The sequence below is a fragment of the Monodelphis domestica genome, chromosome 3, assembly GCF_027887165.1.
Source record: "Monodelphis domestica isolate mMonDom1 chromosome 3, mMonDom1.pri, whole genome shotgun sequence".
NCBI classification, from domain to species: domain Eukaryota; kingdom Metazoa; phylum Chordata; class Mammalia; order Didelphimorphia; family Didelphidae; genus Monodelphis; species Monodelphis domestica.
The window spans coordinates 66,366,575-66,383,538 of NC_077229.1; the positions used below are offsets into that span (position 1 = coordinate 66,366,575).

At 38.3% G+C, this 16,964-nt stretch overlaps 1 protein-coding gene across 3 annotated transcripts in view; it reads right to left on the reverse strand.

Moving 5' to 3' along the window:
• LOC103104463 (mucin-16-like) overlaps window positions 1-14,971 on the reverse strand; it is a 34,114-nt gene extending 19,143 nt beyond the window's left edge. For all 3 annotated transcript variants that reach the window (XM_056820618.1, XM_056820619.1, XM_056820617.1), the window contains exons 1-3: window positions 14,889-14,971; window positions 748-875; window positions 555-622 (exon numbers count right to left, since the gene is read on the reverse strand). In XM_056820618.1, the coding sequence (XP_056676596.1) occupies window positions 555-622; window positions 748-804 (125 nt within the window). In that variant the 5' untranslated portion in view covers window positions 805-875; window positions 14,889-14,971. The remainder of the gene's footprint in view (window positions 1-554; window positions 623-747; window positions 876-14,888) is intronic.
• Window positions 14,972-16,964: the final 1,993 nt, after the last annotated feature.

Sequence of the window (16,964 nt, forward strand, 5' to 3'; positions counted from 1 at the left end):
TGGGGTCTGATTATTTTTAGTAATTTCTTTAGAGTAGTGGAAAGATCATTGGATTTAAAGTTAAAGGGCCTGTGTTAAAATTCTGGATTTGACAGTATCTTTGACTCTAGAAATGTCTCCTTGGGTCTTCACTTTTCATCTGTAAATGAAAGTAATCCAGATGAACTTGAAAGTCCCTTCTAGCTTATAATCTACAATTCTCTAATTCTAGAGAAAGGTAATGTTTGTAATTTCTAAGCAGTCCTTTACTAAGCACCACTTGGTACTTCCTAAGTTATTCCTTGTATGTGGAACTATAAAGAAAAAGTAAAAACAGTTGCAACATTGTCTTTAGAAAAGTTGTGGGGAAAGGAGCTTTTCTCCACATGAAAAAGGCTAGAAGGAGCCCAGAATTTTTCTAATGGCTTGTTGGTTGGGATATTTTACCCACCTCAGCTTGGGAAAGAAGGAATTACAACAGCGAAGTGGAGGAAGAACCAATCTGGACACGACCTAAGTCAGATGGGAATGTGCTAGTTCCTACTATTTGAACCGTCAGCTCCCATGACTCTCACCTTAACAAAGTCAGCCTGCATCCAAAATAGTGAGGGCCAAAGCTGCTTTTTCTAAACAAGTTGTTGATCTAGAAACAAAAGGAAAGGAAGAAACTGCTGAGTGCCTGGCTAAATAAATAGCATGCCTGGATACCCAGGGCTGAGGAAGAAAGCTTGGGAGAGAGGAGGTAGAGGAGTGGAGGTAGAGTCTCACCAGAGGTTGCAGGACATCCTCAATGGAGTTGAATTTGCTGGAGCCCCTTTGACCCATGTCTGTTGTGTAGAACAGGTTGAGGATGGTGAATTTGAGGTTGAAAACCTTCAAGTAGGAGCTCTCTGATGCTGTACAGGAGAGAAAGAGAGTCCCATGTCTGAGCCTCAGAAATGTTACATGAATGAGATAAAATGCTTTGTTAATCTTTAAATTTGATTCAAATGTTGATTGTTACAATCATTATCATTACTCTGGCACTATAAAGAACTTGTGAATTTGAAGTCAGAAAACCTGGCTTCAAATCCTTACCCTCCCATGTCCTACCTTTGGGCCTTAGTTTCCTCACATGTAAAATGAAGAGGTTTGTCCACCTTCAAGGGTAAGAACTCATTATTTGAAAAAAAATTTCAAAGAAATCTGAAAATTAATCTGACAAAAACTAGGGATGAACCAACATCTTGCCTGACTTAGAGAAATGAACTTCAAATTAGTAAGATATAAAGGGTGAAATGCTAAAAAACTGAGAGTTATGAGGAAAATTTTAACTTTCAAATTTATCAACAGGTAGACAGTTTATGATCACTTGAGGGATAGAGTATAGATAGCAAGATAAAATGAACTATGTTTTAAAGATGAAATTTAAAAGTCCCCCCTCTCCCAAACAAAATAGCTTAGGTAAAAGAATTAGAAGGAATGAGGTAATAGGGTGGACCTTTGCTTCCAATTCTTCTGAAAAGGGTCTCCTTTCCAGTTTCCACTAATTCAAATTTGTAAGAGTAAAAGCTGAGGGTGGAGACAAGGTGGTGGAGAAGATACAAATCATCATGTGATCTCTATCAAATTACCCTTCACAAAACTGATATAATACAAGTCATTTCCCAATTGATGAATGGTCAAAGGATATGTAAAGGGAATTATCAGGCAAAGTAATTGAAGCTCTCTTTAGACATGCAACTCTAGACATGCAAAAATACTCTAAATCATTATTATTTAGAGAAATGCAAAGTACAACAAATCTGAAGTACCACCTTACAACCTATGAGATTAGCTCTTATGATAGAAAAGTAAAATTACAAAACATGGAGGGGATATGGAAAAGTTGAGACATTGATGCCTCATTGAGGGAGCTGTGAACTGATTCGACCATTCCAGAGAGTAGCTTGGTCTATGTCCAAAGGCCTATAACAGTACATACTCTTTGAGCCAGTAATGCAATTATTTGGTTTCTATCTCAAGGAGATAAAAAATAAAAAGGGGAAGGATTTGCATATACAAAAATATTGAAAATAGATCTTTTGTGGGGGAAGGAAAAGAATTAGGAAGTGAGGGGATGGGGAAGAATAAAGATGGTGGCTTAGAAGCATCAAAAGTCAAATCCTCTATGAAAACCCATCCATAGCAATGAAAAAAAAGCTCTTTGAGGAGGTCAGAAAACTAAATACAACAACAGGACAGAGTTGGGGTACCCTCCTACTTGATTCAACATAAAAGGTACTCAGAGAAGGTTGAATTCTCAGTTTAAGGAATAGAAAAAGGAAATTTCCAGGTCCCTTACCCCACCTACTCTGCTGAGACGTAGGTGGTTGCTGGGATCTCAGAGCAAGGGCTCCAGCTACCACTGCTACCCAAGGTTCAGGGTTATTACCACAGCTGGTGGAGAGGCAGCACTAGAGGAGAAGGGCAGAGAGGAGGGAAGCCTGGTCATAGCCTTCAGTTTCCACTCCTCCATCTGGGGTCCCTGCTTGACCTCAGAGCTCATTGAGCTCTGTAGATCATCTAAACTGGATCAATCCAATCTATAGATAGTAAAGAAAAACTCCAGGGAGACAGAAAAGCTCAACCTCCAACACCACTCCTCCACCACTCAGCACCTATTATGTTAGACCAGCAGTAAGAATCCTGCTGCTGGGGATCCCAAGGAGAAGGCTGCAACTATGACAGAGTAACTTGGTACCACTACAGGAAGCTCAGGATTCTGACCAGGCAGCTGGCAGAAAGGAAGTGAGAAGGACAAGGATAACTATCTTCAGCCTCCACAGCTTCACTTTCACCTTCAGATTATGCTAGCAGCTGGGGAAGATCTGCTCTCTGGGAACATTAATACAACAGGTTAATTCCATCAGCCTCATCCAGTTAATCAGAAGATCAGAGAAGCCCAAATCACAGACCCAGGAAATGAACAGAGCAGCAAGAATATAGCCAATGAGGAGTCAGAAAGAAGGAAAAAATAGAAGTGAAAAAGAAAAAAGAAATTACAAACAACAGTTTCTATTCAGGTAAAGAAGAAAGAACAAATGGAACAGAGGAGGACAAAAGAACATCAAGCAAAACCTCAGGAACTCCAGCAAATTGGACTCACACTTTCAAAGAACTCAAAAAGTAATTAAGAGAGGCTGAAGAAAATTTGGGGAAAATTTTAAAAAGCAAAATAGATCATCTGGAAACAGGTACATGAACTGAAACAAGAAAATAATAATCTTAAAAGCCAGAATTAATCAGCTTGAAAACAAGGCAAAGAAAGTGAAAGATGACCTATAAAGAAAAATAGATGAAAATGAAAAGTATGATAAAAAAAACTAGGGATTAAATTTAGTCTTTAAAAATAAGCATTGAAAAACTAGAAAAAAATACTTCACAAGGCAGCAAGAGTCTATAAAACAAAATCAAAAGAATGGAAAAAATTGAGGAAAATATGATACCATACCTCATTGATAAAACAACAGACAAGGAAACAGATCCAGGAGACCCAATTTAAGAAAAATCAAGACAAAAGGAAAATGATCCAAGAAAACTTCCCTGATATTCTTAAGCAAGAGGGTAAATTAGAGATTGAAAAAATCCACAGATCTTCGCCTGCATTAAATCCCCAAATGACAATACCCAGGAATGGTATAGTCAGGTTCAAGAACTTTTAGACCAGAAAATATACTGCCAACAAAAATATACTACCAACTACTAAAAATAAAAAATCAGATTTCATGGATCTGCAGTCAGGAATACACAGGAGGTAGCAAAACTTTAGACCTCTGAAAACCCTTCCTCACAGAATAAAAACTAAATGCGCCTAGGGGACTGAAAACCAAACCTAACAAAAGGACAGGGCCAAGGAACCCTTCTGCTGGACTCAACTTAAAAGGTACACCCCCCAAAAGCCTGAATTCAAGAACACTTGTGTATAAGGGGAAGGAAAAAGGAAGATCCCAGGACCCCAGGAGAACACTGAGCCTCCAGCAGTTGCTGGAAGCTCTGGGTGGGCAAGGGTGCTAGTCTGGAGGGAATTCCTTGCAGGCAAAGCTGTGCTAGGCTCAGAGAGTTGAACACAGGTGGTGGGGAAGCAGTTGGAAAAGAAGCGCAGAGCAGGTAACCAAGAAATTAGGGGGACTGATTAAAAACAAAATATTGGTATAAAGGTAATAAAAGGCAGGACTAGGAGTGGAAATCAAAATGCTGGTAAATACACAGCTGGTAATCATAACTCTGAATGTGAATGGAATGAAATCACCCATGAAATGCAGGTGAATAGCACAGTGAATTAGAATCCCAAACCCTACCATATGCTGTCTACAAGAAACACAGATGACGAAGGTAGACACACATAGGATAAAAGTAAGAGGATGGAGCCAAATCTATTGGCCATCAACTGTTAAAAAGAAGGCAGGAATTACAAACATAATCTCTGACAAAGCCAAATAAAAAATATATCTAGTTAAAAGAGATAAGGAAGTTAATTACACCCTGATAAAAGGCAGTATAGATAATGAGGAAATATCAGTACTCAAAATGTATGTACCAAATGGCAGAGCATTCAAATTTCTAAAGGAAAAACTAGTGGAGCTCAAAGATAAAAAATAGAAAAACTATATTAGTGGGAGACCTGAAACTTCCTCTATCAGAACTAGATAAATCAAACCAAAAAATAATTAAGAAGAGGTAAGAGAACTGAATGAAATCTTAGAAAAATTAGAGTTAGTAGACATGTGGAGAAAAATAAATAGGGACAAAAAGGAATACACCTTCTTTTCAGCAGCACGTGGTACATTCCTAAAGATTGACCATGTACTAGGGCATAAAAATATTGCAAAGAAGTGTAAAAGAGCAGAAATAATGAATGCAACTTTCTCAGGCCACAATTCAATAAAAATAATAATTAGTAAAAGGTACATGGAGAGGCAAATCAAAAATTAAATGGAAATTAAACAATATAATTCTCAAAAAACTGTTAGTTAAAGAACAAATCATAGAAACAATTAATAAATTCACTGAAGAAAATGACAATGAAGACACGTCCTTTCAATATCTACGGGATGCTGCCGAAGAATTACTCAGGGGGAAATATATATCCTTGAGTTTATATATTAACAAATTCAGGAGGACAGAGGTCAATGAATTGGGCATACAAATTAAAAAACTAGAAAGGGAACAAATTAAAAATCCTCAGATGAAGACTAACTTAGAGAGCCTAAAAATCAAAGGAGAAATTAATAAAATTGAAAGTAAAAGAACTATTGATTTAATAAATAAAACTAGAAGCTGGTACTTTGAAAAAAGAAATAAAATAAACAAAGTACTGGTCAATCTAATTTTAAAAACTAAAGACTAAAACAAAATTGACAAGAGGAAAAGGGAGACATCACCTCTAATAAAAAGGATATTAAGGCAATCATTAAAATTTATTATGCCCAATTATATGGCAATCTAGGTGACATGGATTAATATTTACAAAAATATAAATTGCCTAGACTAACAGATGAATAGACTACCTAAAAAAAAAACCCATATCAAAAAAAGCAATTGAACAAGCTATCAAAGAATTCCCTAAGAAAAAATCCCCAGGAGCAGATGGATTCCCAAACGAATTCTATCAAACATTCAAAGAACAACTAATCCCAATATTAGACAAACTATTTCACAGAATAAACAAAGAAGGAATTCTACCAAATTCTTTTTATGACAGAAATATGGTACTGATTCCAAAGCCAGGCAGATCAAAAACAGAGAAGGAAAACTACAGACTAAAATCTCCTTAATGAATATAGATGCAAAAATCTTAAATAGGATACAAGCAAAAAGACTCCAGCAATTGATCACGAGTTATTCACTATAACCAGTTAAGATTTATACCTGGAATGCAAGGATGGTTCAATATTAGGAAAACCATCCACATAATTGACCATATTAACAAGAAAACCAACAAAAATCACATGATTATTTCAATGGATGGAGAAAAAGGCTTTGTCAAAATACAACACTCATTCCTATTGAAAATACTAGAAAACATAGGAATAGAAGGGCCTTTCCTAAAATAATAAACAGTATATATCTTAAACCATCAACAAATAAACATAATCTGTAATGGGGATAAACCAAAAACCTTCCCAATAAGACCAGGAGTTAAACAAGGATGCCCTTTATCACCTCAATTATTTAACATTGTACTAGAAAAAATAACAGTAGCAATTAAATTAAAAGAAACTGAAGGTATTAAAATAGGCAACGAGGAGACCAAGCTGTCACTATTTGCCGTTGATATGATGGTCTATTTAAAAAATCCTAAAGAATCAAATAAAAAGCTAGTTGAAATAATCAACAACTTTAGCAAAGTTACAGGACACAAAATAAACCCACATAAGTCATCAGCATTTCTATATATTTCCAACATGTCTCCACAGCAAGAATTAGAAAGAGAAATTCCATTTAAAATCATCCTAGTCAATATAAAATATTTAGGAATCTATCTTCCTAGACAAAAACAGGAACTATATGAACACAATTACAAAACACTCTCCACATAATTAAAACTAGATCTAAATGATTAAAAAACACGGATTGCTCATGGGTAGGATGAGCTAACATAATGAAAATGACCATCCTAACCAAATTAATTTACTTATTTAGTGCCATACCCATTGAACTAACAAAAAAACTTTTTTTTTTACTTAATTATAAAAAACCATAACAAAGTTCATTTGGAAGAACAAAAGATTAAGGATATCCAGAAAAATCATGGGGTAAGTAACCTCAGAAAAAGAGTCTATGATAAACCCAAAGATCCCAGCTTTGGGGACTAAAACCCACTACTTGATAAAAACTACAGGAAAATTGGAAGACAGTATGGGAGAGATTATGTTTGGATCAACATCTCACACCCTCCACCAAGATAAACTCAGAATCGGTGAATAACTTGAATTTAAAGAAGGCAACTATAAGTAATTTAGGTGAATACAGAATAGCATACATTTCAGATCTATTGGAAAGGAAAGATATTAAAACCAAGCAAGAGTTAGAAAAAAATCACAAAATGTAAAATAAATAATTTTTATTACATCAAATTAAAAAGGTTTTGAACAAACAAAACCAATGCAACCAAAATTAGAAGAGAAGCAACAAATTGGGAAACGATCTTCCTAACAAAAACCTTTGGCAAAGGTCTAATTACTCAAATTCATAAAGAGTTAGCTAAATCAATTTTACAAAAAATCAATCCATTCTCCAATTGATAAATGGGCAAGGGACATGAATAGGTAATTTCCAGTTAAAGGAATCAAAACTATTAATAAACACATGAAAAAGTGCTCTAAATCTCTTATAATCATATTGATGCAAATCAAAACATCTCTGAGGTATCACCTCACAACTAGCATATTGGCTAACATGACAGCAATGGAAAGTAATGAATGCTTGAGAGGATATGACAAAGTCAGAACATAAATGAACTGCTGGTAGAGTTGCGAATTGATCCAAACATTCTGGAGGGCAATTTGGAACTATGCTCAAAGGGTGCTAAAAGACTGTCTGCCCTTTGAGCCAGCCATTGCACTGCTAGGTTGGTACTCCAAAGAGATGGTAAGGAAAAAGACCTCTACAGGAATATTCCTAGCTACATTCTTTGTGGTGGCAAATAATTGGAAAATGAGGTGTTTCCCTTCAATTGGGGAATGGCTGAACAAATTCTGGTATATGTTGGTGATGGAGTAGCATAGTGCTCAAAGGTATAATAAACTGGAGGAATTCCAAGGGAACTGGAATGATCTCCAGGAATTGATGCAAAGTGAAAGTAGCAGAACCAGGAGAACGTTGTACACAGAGACTGATACACTGTGGTATAATACAATCAAATGTAATGGACTTCTCCATTAGTGGCAATGCAGTGATCCTAAACATCTTGGAGGGATTTACAAGAATGAACACTATCCACATTCAAAGGAATAACTGTGGGAGTAGAAATGCAGAAGTAAAACAACTGCTTGATTACATGGGTTGAGGGGATATGATTTGGGATATAGACTCTAAATGAAAATCCTAATGCAAACATCAACAACATGGAAATAAGTTTTGATCAAGAACAAATGTACTACCCATTGGAACTGTGTGTCAGTTACGGTAAGGGTGAGGGGAGGGAAGGGAAAGAAAGAATATGATTTTTGTAACCAAGGAATAATGTTCTAAATTGACTAAATAAATAAATACATAAATGGGAAAAAAGAAGTATACTTAGAAGGTATAGTGTATAGGATTATATATCAAAACATATTAAAAAAACTAGTAAAAAAGAGGTTAATACTAAGAGTAATGGGAATGGAGAAAAAAATTGGTAAACACAAAGTTCATGAAGAAGCACACGGGGGAGGAGGGGAGAAGATCAATATAATGGAAGGGCTGAAGAGTTTGGTGACAGCTAATAGTTAAATTTACCCTCATTGGAATTGACTCAGAGAGGGAAGAACAATCAGATCCACTGGGGAAGAGAATGGTTTCCTTCCCTATAGAGAAGTAGAAGGGTAATAAATGCACTGGTGGGGAGGGGAGCAATACAAGAGAGAGAGAGGTTCTGGGGTCATTTAAAAGGCACTATAGGAAGAGGAGAATAGCAAGAGGGAAGTGGGTGGGAAGGGAAGTAATAATAGGGAGGTTCCAATGGGGGGAAACTGACTAAAAGAGATATGTTGGAGGGGAGGGAAAGAAGGATAAGAGAAAAGGCACAATCGATGGAGGAAATGAAAATGGAGGGGAATATATAGACAGACAGTAATCATAACCATGAATGTGAATGGGATGAACTCACCAATAAAATGGAAGTAGAAAACACGATGGATTAAAAACCATAATCCTACCTTATGTTCTCTATAAGAAACACACTTGAAGCAGGTAGACATATACAGGTTAAAGGTAAGAGGGTACAGTAGAATTTACTTGGCTACAACTGAGACAAATAAGGCAAGAGTAACAATTATGATTTCAGACAAAGCTAAATCAAAAATAGATTGCATTAAAAGAGGAAAGGAAGGTAATTACATTCTGATGAAATGCAGAAGAAATAAAGAAATATCAGTTCTCAACATATATGCACCAAATGGTATAGCATTCAGATTTCTAAAGGAGATAAAGGAGGAAATAGAAGCAAAAACCATACAAGTGGGGGAATTTGACCTTCTCTTTTCAGAACTAGATAAATCAAACCAAAAAATAAATAAGAAGGAAGTAAGGAAAATCAATGAAATGTTTGAAAATTAGAGCTTATAGATATCTGGAGAAAATTAAATAGGGAAAAAGGAATATAGCAACATTTCAATAGCACATAGCACATATACAATCACTGACCATGTACACTAAGGCATAAAAACATTGCAAACAAATGTAGAAAAGCAGAAGGAATGCAATTTTCAGACCCTATTTCAATAAAAAATAATAAGGGCTTATTGAAAGGCAGATTTAAAATTAATTGGAAACTAAATAATCTAATTCTTCAAAAGTGGTGGGTCAAAGAACAAATCAAAGAAACAAGTCCAGACTTCATTGAAGAGAATGACAATGGAGTAACAACATATCAAAATCAGTGGAATGCAACCAAAGGAGTGCTCAGAGGAACATTTATATCCCTGAGTGCATATAACAATATATCAGAGAGGGTAGAGCTCAAAAAAAAAAAAAACTAGAAATAGAATGAATTAAAATCCCCAGATAAAACTAAATTGGAAATTCTAAAAATCAAAAAAGAAATTAATAATATTGAAAGTAAAAGAAGTATTGAACTAATAAAAAGACTAGGAGCTTTTACTTTGAAAAAACACATTAAATAGATAAAGTAATGAAAGTAATGATTAATAAAAAAGAAGAAAATCAAATTAATAATATCAAAGGTGAAAAGGGAGACCTCATCTCCAATGAAGAGGAAATTTAGGCAATTACTAAGAACAATTTTTCCCAATATATGACAATAAACATGACAATCTAGGTGAAAAGGGTGAATATCTACAAAAATATAAATTGCCTAGATGAACAAGAGGATATAGAATACTTAAACAATCCCATCTCAGAAAACAAAATTGAACAAGTCAGCAGGGAACTCCCTTAGTAAAAATCTCCAGGGCCAGATGGATTCACAAATGAATTCTATCAAACATTGAAAGAACAAGTAATCCCAATGCTATACAAAGTAGTTGACAAAATAAGCAAAGAAGGAGTTTTACCAAAGTCCTTTAATGACACAAATATTGTACTGATTTTCCAAACCAGGAAGACTAAAACTGGAAATAGAAAACTACAGACCAATCTCCTTAATGAATATAGATTCAAAAATCTTCAATAAAATACTAGCAAAAAAAAAGTCAAACAAGTTATCACAAGGATTATTCACTATGATCAGTTAGGATTTATACCAGGACTACAAGGATGGTTTTTTTTTTTAATTTCATAGTATTTTATTTGATCATTTCCATACATTATTCATTAAAGACAAAGATCATTTTCTTTTCCTCCCCCCTACCCCCCATAGCCGACACATGATTCCAATGGGTATCACATGTGTTCTTGATTCGAACCCATTGCCATGTTGTTAATATTTGCATTAGAGTGTTCGTTTAGAGTCTCTCCTCTGTCATGTCCCCTCAACCGCTGTAGTCAGGCAGTTGCTTTTCCTCGGTGTTTCTACTCCCACAGTTTGTCCTCTGCTTATGGATAATGTTTTTTCTCCTAGATCCCTGCAGAGATTGTTCAGGGACATTACACCACCACTAATGGAGAAGTCCATTACGTTCGATTATACCACAGTGTGTTTGTCTCTGTGTACAATGTTCTCCTGGTTCTGCTCCTCTCGCTCTGCATCACTTCCTGGAGGTCGTTCCAGTCTCCATGGAATTCCTCCACTTCATTATTCCTTTTGGAACAATAGTATTACATCACCAACATATACCATAATTTGTTCAGCCATTCCCCAATTGATGGGCATCCCCTCGTTTTCCAATTTTTGGCCACCACAAAGAGCGCAGCTATGAATATTTTTGTACAAGTCTTTTTGTCCATTATCTCTTTGGGGGTACAGACAAACATTCATAAAATTGATCATATCAACAACCAAACCAACAGAAATCACACAATTATCTCAATAGATGCAGAAAAAGCCTTTGACAAAATGCAACATCCATTCCTATTAGAAACAACAGAAAGTATAGGAATACAGGCGACTTTCCTCAATATAATAAAAAGTATGTATTTAAAAATATCAGCAAGCATCATCTGCAATGGGGATAAATCAGAAGTCTTCCCAATAAGATCAGGAAGGTAGCAAGTTTGCCCATTGTCACCTCCATTATTTAACATTGGAATTGGAGCTCCTGGACAGAACAATCAAGGGTGTGCCTGATTAAATCAAGAACACCTTGAGACCAAAATCCTGAGCCTAAGCCTGGCATTAGAATCTGATCTGCACCTGACCTGATCAAGTTCAGACTGAGATCAAAAGCTCACATCTAAGCCTGAGGAAAGTCTTTAAGCTATCAGCCTCTCAAGGGTCAATGGAATCAGGAGGGGGAGGGGACCCTCAGAGTTCTCAGCCCTCAGACCATCTGATAAACTAGTAATAACCCAGAACATAAGTCAAAACTAGCACCAAGAAAGGACTGAAGTTTAAGAGGGCACTTCAACTTCCCAGAAAACAGAACCTACCTATAATTAGATAGGGAAAATGAGCAAACAATCAAAAAAGCCCCTAAATCTAGAGACCTTTTACAGAGACAAAATAACAAGGTACACACAGAAGGGAACAACAAAAATAAAGGAAACAACTTCTTATTTATCCCTTACAAAACTAGTTTTCTATGTTTTTGTTTACATGTTTTCTCCTCCACTGGTTGGTAAGGTCATGGAGTACAGGGATAGGTTTTTTTTTTTTTTGTTTGTTTGTTTGTTTTAGTATTTTTTGATTTTTATAATAGAGGGCATTGTAATATTCAGCATTTTGCACAATGTCTGGCATATAGTAAGTGCTTAATTAATGTTAGTTGATTGATGAAACAGAGGTCAGAGCAGCCCTGGATCGATCTGCTAATTTCATGGGTCTCCCAACTGTATATTTGAAAAATCTGTTTCCCTAAAAAAGAACTACATTTCTTGGGAGCCCACTGGCTTCCTGTCATTTTGGACCTTATAATTTCAGAAAATATACATTGAAATTTTTAATTATATGTAACCAGGAAAATAAAATATCTTTGAATAAAATTATTTTTAATTAAGAGTTTATTTTTTTTAAAGATAAAAGGCTATTAAGCAGCATGCTCATCTGATGTGGCCTGGCCTCTTAGCAGTGCTGAATGACATACTGATTTTCTCTAATAACACAGGAAGTTTTCTATTGTGAATAGATACCTGAATTCTCCTTGTTCAGACTGGCTTACTACCAGGCTCAATAAGTAAATGAAGAGAGGAAATTCAGTCAGAGCTGAATAAACAGACCTTTGGGAGATTTTATGTTACATGAGTCACTTCCCTTCCCTGAAGTTTTTTGTCCAGAAAATGGCTTGATGGTTTGATTCCATTCCTTCCCTAAGACCATGGAGAGGCATTTGTCCCCTCATCCTCATCACCACCACACCAGAGCTCCAAATCTGATCTTATCTGCCAGGCCAATTGGCTGCCAGGAGACAAGTATGGACAATGATATCAGAGAGGGCCAGTTTTCTAATTCTGGCCTCTGACCAGTTCCAGGTTCTCTTGGCTATGGGAGTTTTTTGGAACCTCGAGGCCAGAGCATTGTAGGACCAGGTCACAGGAGTCACAGAACTACAATGTAGGAACCAGTGCATAAACTAGGGATGAACTGGCCTCCCTGGAAGGAGAACAGTACCTCAGAAAGGGCCAGACTTGGAGGTAAACCCCTGGATTTGGTACTCAGAGGGTAGGCCAAATGCAAGAAATCATCAAAGGTCCAAGTGAATTATTGTGCCAAGGAGAATACATAGGTCATGGAAACCTACCTTGAATGGAAAGTCCTACAACTATTATTATCCCCTTTTACAGATGAGAAAGTTGAGTCTCACAGAGACAAAGTGACTTGCCCACATCTATGTCATTCACCTTACCTAAAGTTCTTTGTTCAAGAGTGGAGGCTTTGGGTCTATCTCCATTCCTTACCCTTGTCTCCCCTGACATCTGGTCCTCTAACCTTGGTGGCTCTAACCATAGAAGTAACTAAGTGGGAGAGTGGTCAGAGTGATGTGCCTGGAGACAGGAAGATTTGAGTTCAAATCAAACCTTATTAGCTGTGTGATCCTGGGTAAGTCACTTAGCTTTGCTTGCCTCTGTTTCCCCTTCTGCAAAATGGGGCTAAATATAGCACCAAACTCCTAGGGTTATTATGAGGACCAAATGAGATAATATTTCTAAGAAATGCTTTGTTATAGTGCCTGGCATATAGTGGGTGCTATATACATGCTTATTCCCGTCCCCTTCCCTTTTCCATAGGCAAGCAGTTGGTAGGTGTAAGAGGTATTTGAGGAAAAATTTTCCTAATAAACTGAACTCTATCAATGTACCCATTAGATCAAAGCAATCAATCAATCAATCACCATTAAATAAATGTTTTTATTATGTGCCCAGCCTTACCCTAAATAATGAGAATGTAAATAAAAATTTAAAAACATATTTCCTGCCCTTGGAGAAGTTTCCCAAAAGGAAAGTTTCTCGAAGTGGAAAGAGCCGTAGCCATTTAATGTGAGGTGCTAAGTCTGAACTCTCTATTGGCCATTGAACATACAGCATAATAGAGTGGAAAGAACAATGACTCTAGAATCAGAGGTTCTGGGTTCAAATTCCACATCTGATTCTTTCTAATTTTGTGCATTGGGCATATGCCACTTAACTTCTCTGGGCCTCAGTTTTCCCATATGTAAAATGATGGGGTTCAGTTAGGTGACCATTGAGGGTCCCTTCCTGTCATAGCTAATTACTACTTTACTTCTCTAAACCTCAGTATCCACATCTGTAATAAGAGAGGCTATCCATAATACCTGACACTTCAAAGTTTCCTTCCAACTTTGTGCCTATTATTGATTGTATAAAAGACCTTAGCAGTGGGAACCTCACTCCTACCTCTAAAACTCCTCATCTCCAGGCTGTACATAGAAAGCAATCAGAGGTTCAGAAGAGCTCTTGAGGATTGATCTCTAAAATAATTTCATGTTTCCTCTGTAAGATTGGGAAACAAGGCCCTAAAAAGGGTAAACTTCCAACACAGAGACAGAGAGGAGGTACCTACTTACCTGTGGGCATAATAGTAGACACAGGGGTCAGGGGGCTCCTTATTGGTGCTACTGTGCTTCCTGGCTCCATGGCCTTGGGCATGTGTGACTGGCACCACACCAGCATCACCACCCACAGGAAGACAGGAGGGGAGAACCCAGAGCTCAGTCAAGTCATTATTAGAGGACTCCCAAAGGAAAGTACATTGTTGCTACTATCTGCTGAGACCAAAAATACATGGCTTCTCTGACTTTTCTCCACAGGATAAATAACCAACTTTTCCCCTTCAAAGCATGGACTCATTGATGGACAACCTCCATATATGTTTGATTTAGTGGAATCAGAATCCCATCAATAAGAAGAGGAGAATCACTTTAGCACAGGGATTGTGAAACTATCCTTGCATGGAGTTGAGGAAGCCTGGAGAGATGACACTAATTCAACAGATATGGAGCCAAGAAAAAGTCCCTACAGTGGCCCATTGGAAGGCTATAGACAGGAAGGACCTGGGAGGAAGACCCTTCTCCTTAGAAAGACACAAACTGACCCTCCCTGGACAGACACTCCCCATTTCTTCCAAGGCCACACCCCAATTCCATCCCTGGGAAGCTTATTTAAAATATGCTTACTTGGGAAGAGGCTGGAAGAGGAAGGCACTTGATCAGAAACAGAGGCTGTTCCCTGCCTTGACACTCCTGCCCTCTGTGGTTGTGTCAGGAGGACTGGGAGATGCTGTTGTGCAAACTTCTAGTGTGCTGGCTGGAGGCAGGGTGATAGCTGGAGTTGGTGTTGCCTGTGGGTTTCTCTCTGACTCTAGAGTCAGGCCGGCTGGCCCTGGGTCCTCTAATGAGGTAGCAGTTTCAAGGGAAGCTGTGCTTGTCCAGGCCTTGGGGTACTTAAGGCAGGAAAGGAGCCTGGCCCTGGGCTCAGAGATTCATGGATGGGATTGTGAGGTTCTGTTCCCAGGGAGGGTCCATCTCCTGTGGTGACAACCAGATTGGGAGAACTGGCTTCTACTTGTGATGAGGAGCTGGCTGTCCAGGGTGCTAATCTTGACACAGTTTCCACATCGACATCCATGCTGCTAGAAGCAGTGATGCTTGGTAGTGGAGAGTTAAAGGTCACAGCAGGGCCAGTGCCTACTGCTAGGGCATCATTGGCCTCCAGGGTAGACATGCTGTGACTTTCAAACCCTTGGGCATTTGTCCTTGGTGCCAAAGCAGTGACTTCAGAAGGCATTTTGGAAACAAAAGTAAGTGTGCTGGTGACCATTTCAAGTAATTTCTTAGTTGGCAGAGTGGACAGTGCTTGTTCAGAGCTCAATGCATACTCAGATCTGGTGGCATGTGTCCTGGTGCTTTCTAAAGGAGAGAACAAGGTGGGAGAGTCTCTGATGGCCTCTGTTCCTGAAATGCTGCCTATGGAAGACTGGCTCTCCCCCAATCCTGAGATGAGAGTGGAAGATGTTATGGTCCTTGCTCTAGTTGCCTCAGTTGCAGTAAAAGTTAATGGGAATCCTGCATCACTCTCCTGTGGGATTTCAATGATGATTAGTGGACCTTGAATTTCAGACAGCTCAGCCTGGAAAACAGCATCCAGACCTATACCCAATCCAATATGAAAAGGACTCACTGTAGTCACTGTTAGCCACAAGTAAGAAGGACTTGTGTCTCTGGGAGTCACAGCCTCAGAACTTTTTGGAATCTCTCCTAGATTTGTAGTAAAAGGAATAGATGATCTTCCTTCAACTCCTGTGTTAATCCTTGGAGGAGCTAAAGTGCTACCTTCTATCACTTTTGCTGTAACAGTATGTTCTCTGATCTTTGTGGTAAAAGTGTTCACAGAAAGTGTTGAGCCTTTTTCTAAGATTTCATGTGGCTCACCATGAGCTGTCGTCCCCAGGACAGCTGAGTCAGCAGAGGTGACCAATGAGCCTCCAGGATGAGTGTCTGAGACCACTGGGGATTTAGGAGTGGTCAGTGGGGCATCTGTGTTATTCTCTACCACTGAACTTGGAAACTTATGGCTAAGAGTGACCACAGGGGAAAAGGGAATAATGTCCGTGATTTTTGTGCTGGAAATTAGATGCTTGGAGTGAGTCCTGGGGGAAGCTGATCTCATGTTCTTGGTCATGGGGGTATCCTTAGATGATGTTATAGTAGTTGAAGAAGAGTGTGTGCTTTGCCATGTAGGAGTGCTATCTGTCCCAGTGATAGTGAGAGCCCCAGCTTCAGCTATGGTTGACAAAATAGGAACTGTGCTTTGTCCAGGGAGAGCCACAGGGCTGCTGGTGGTGGTAAGAAGCAATGCTGAGCCCACTTGAGCATCTGGGCTCATGGAAGCCATGGAGGTATTTCCCATCATCTTGGCTGGGACAGTCTTAGTTGTATTTTCCATGGCCAGTGGGAAGTTTGAGGTCTTCTCTAAGTCTCTAGTTAAGATTTCATAAGCTAAAGTCACCTGTGGAGTTGAGCCAGTATTGGTACCTGACATGTTTGATACACTTCCCATATTAGCAGCTGAAGACCCAGGAGGTCCAGGCAAAGAAGGGGTCAGCAAAGCACCTGTGCTCTCTTCCATTGTGCCCAGTAGATTTTGGTTAGGAGTGATCTCAGGATGGAGAGAGACCCTGTCTGTGACCTTGCTGCTGAAGATGATACTTATGCTGTCAGTCCCAGGAACATTGGAGCTCTTGTCTTCAGCCT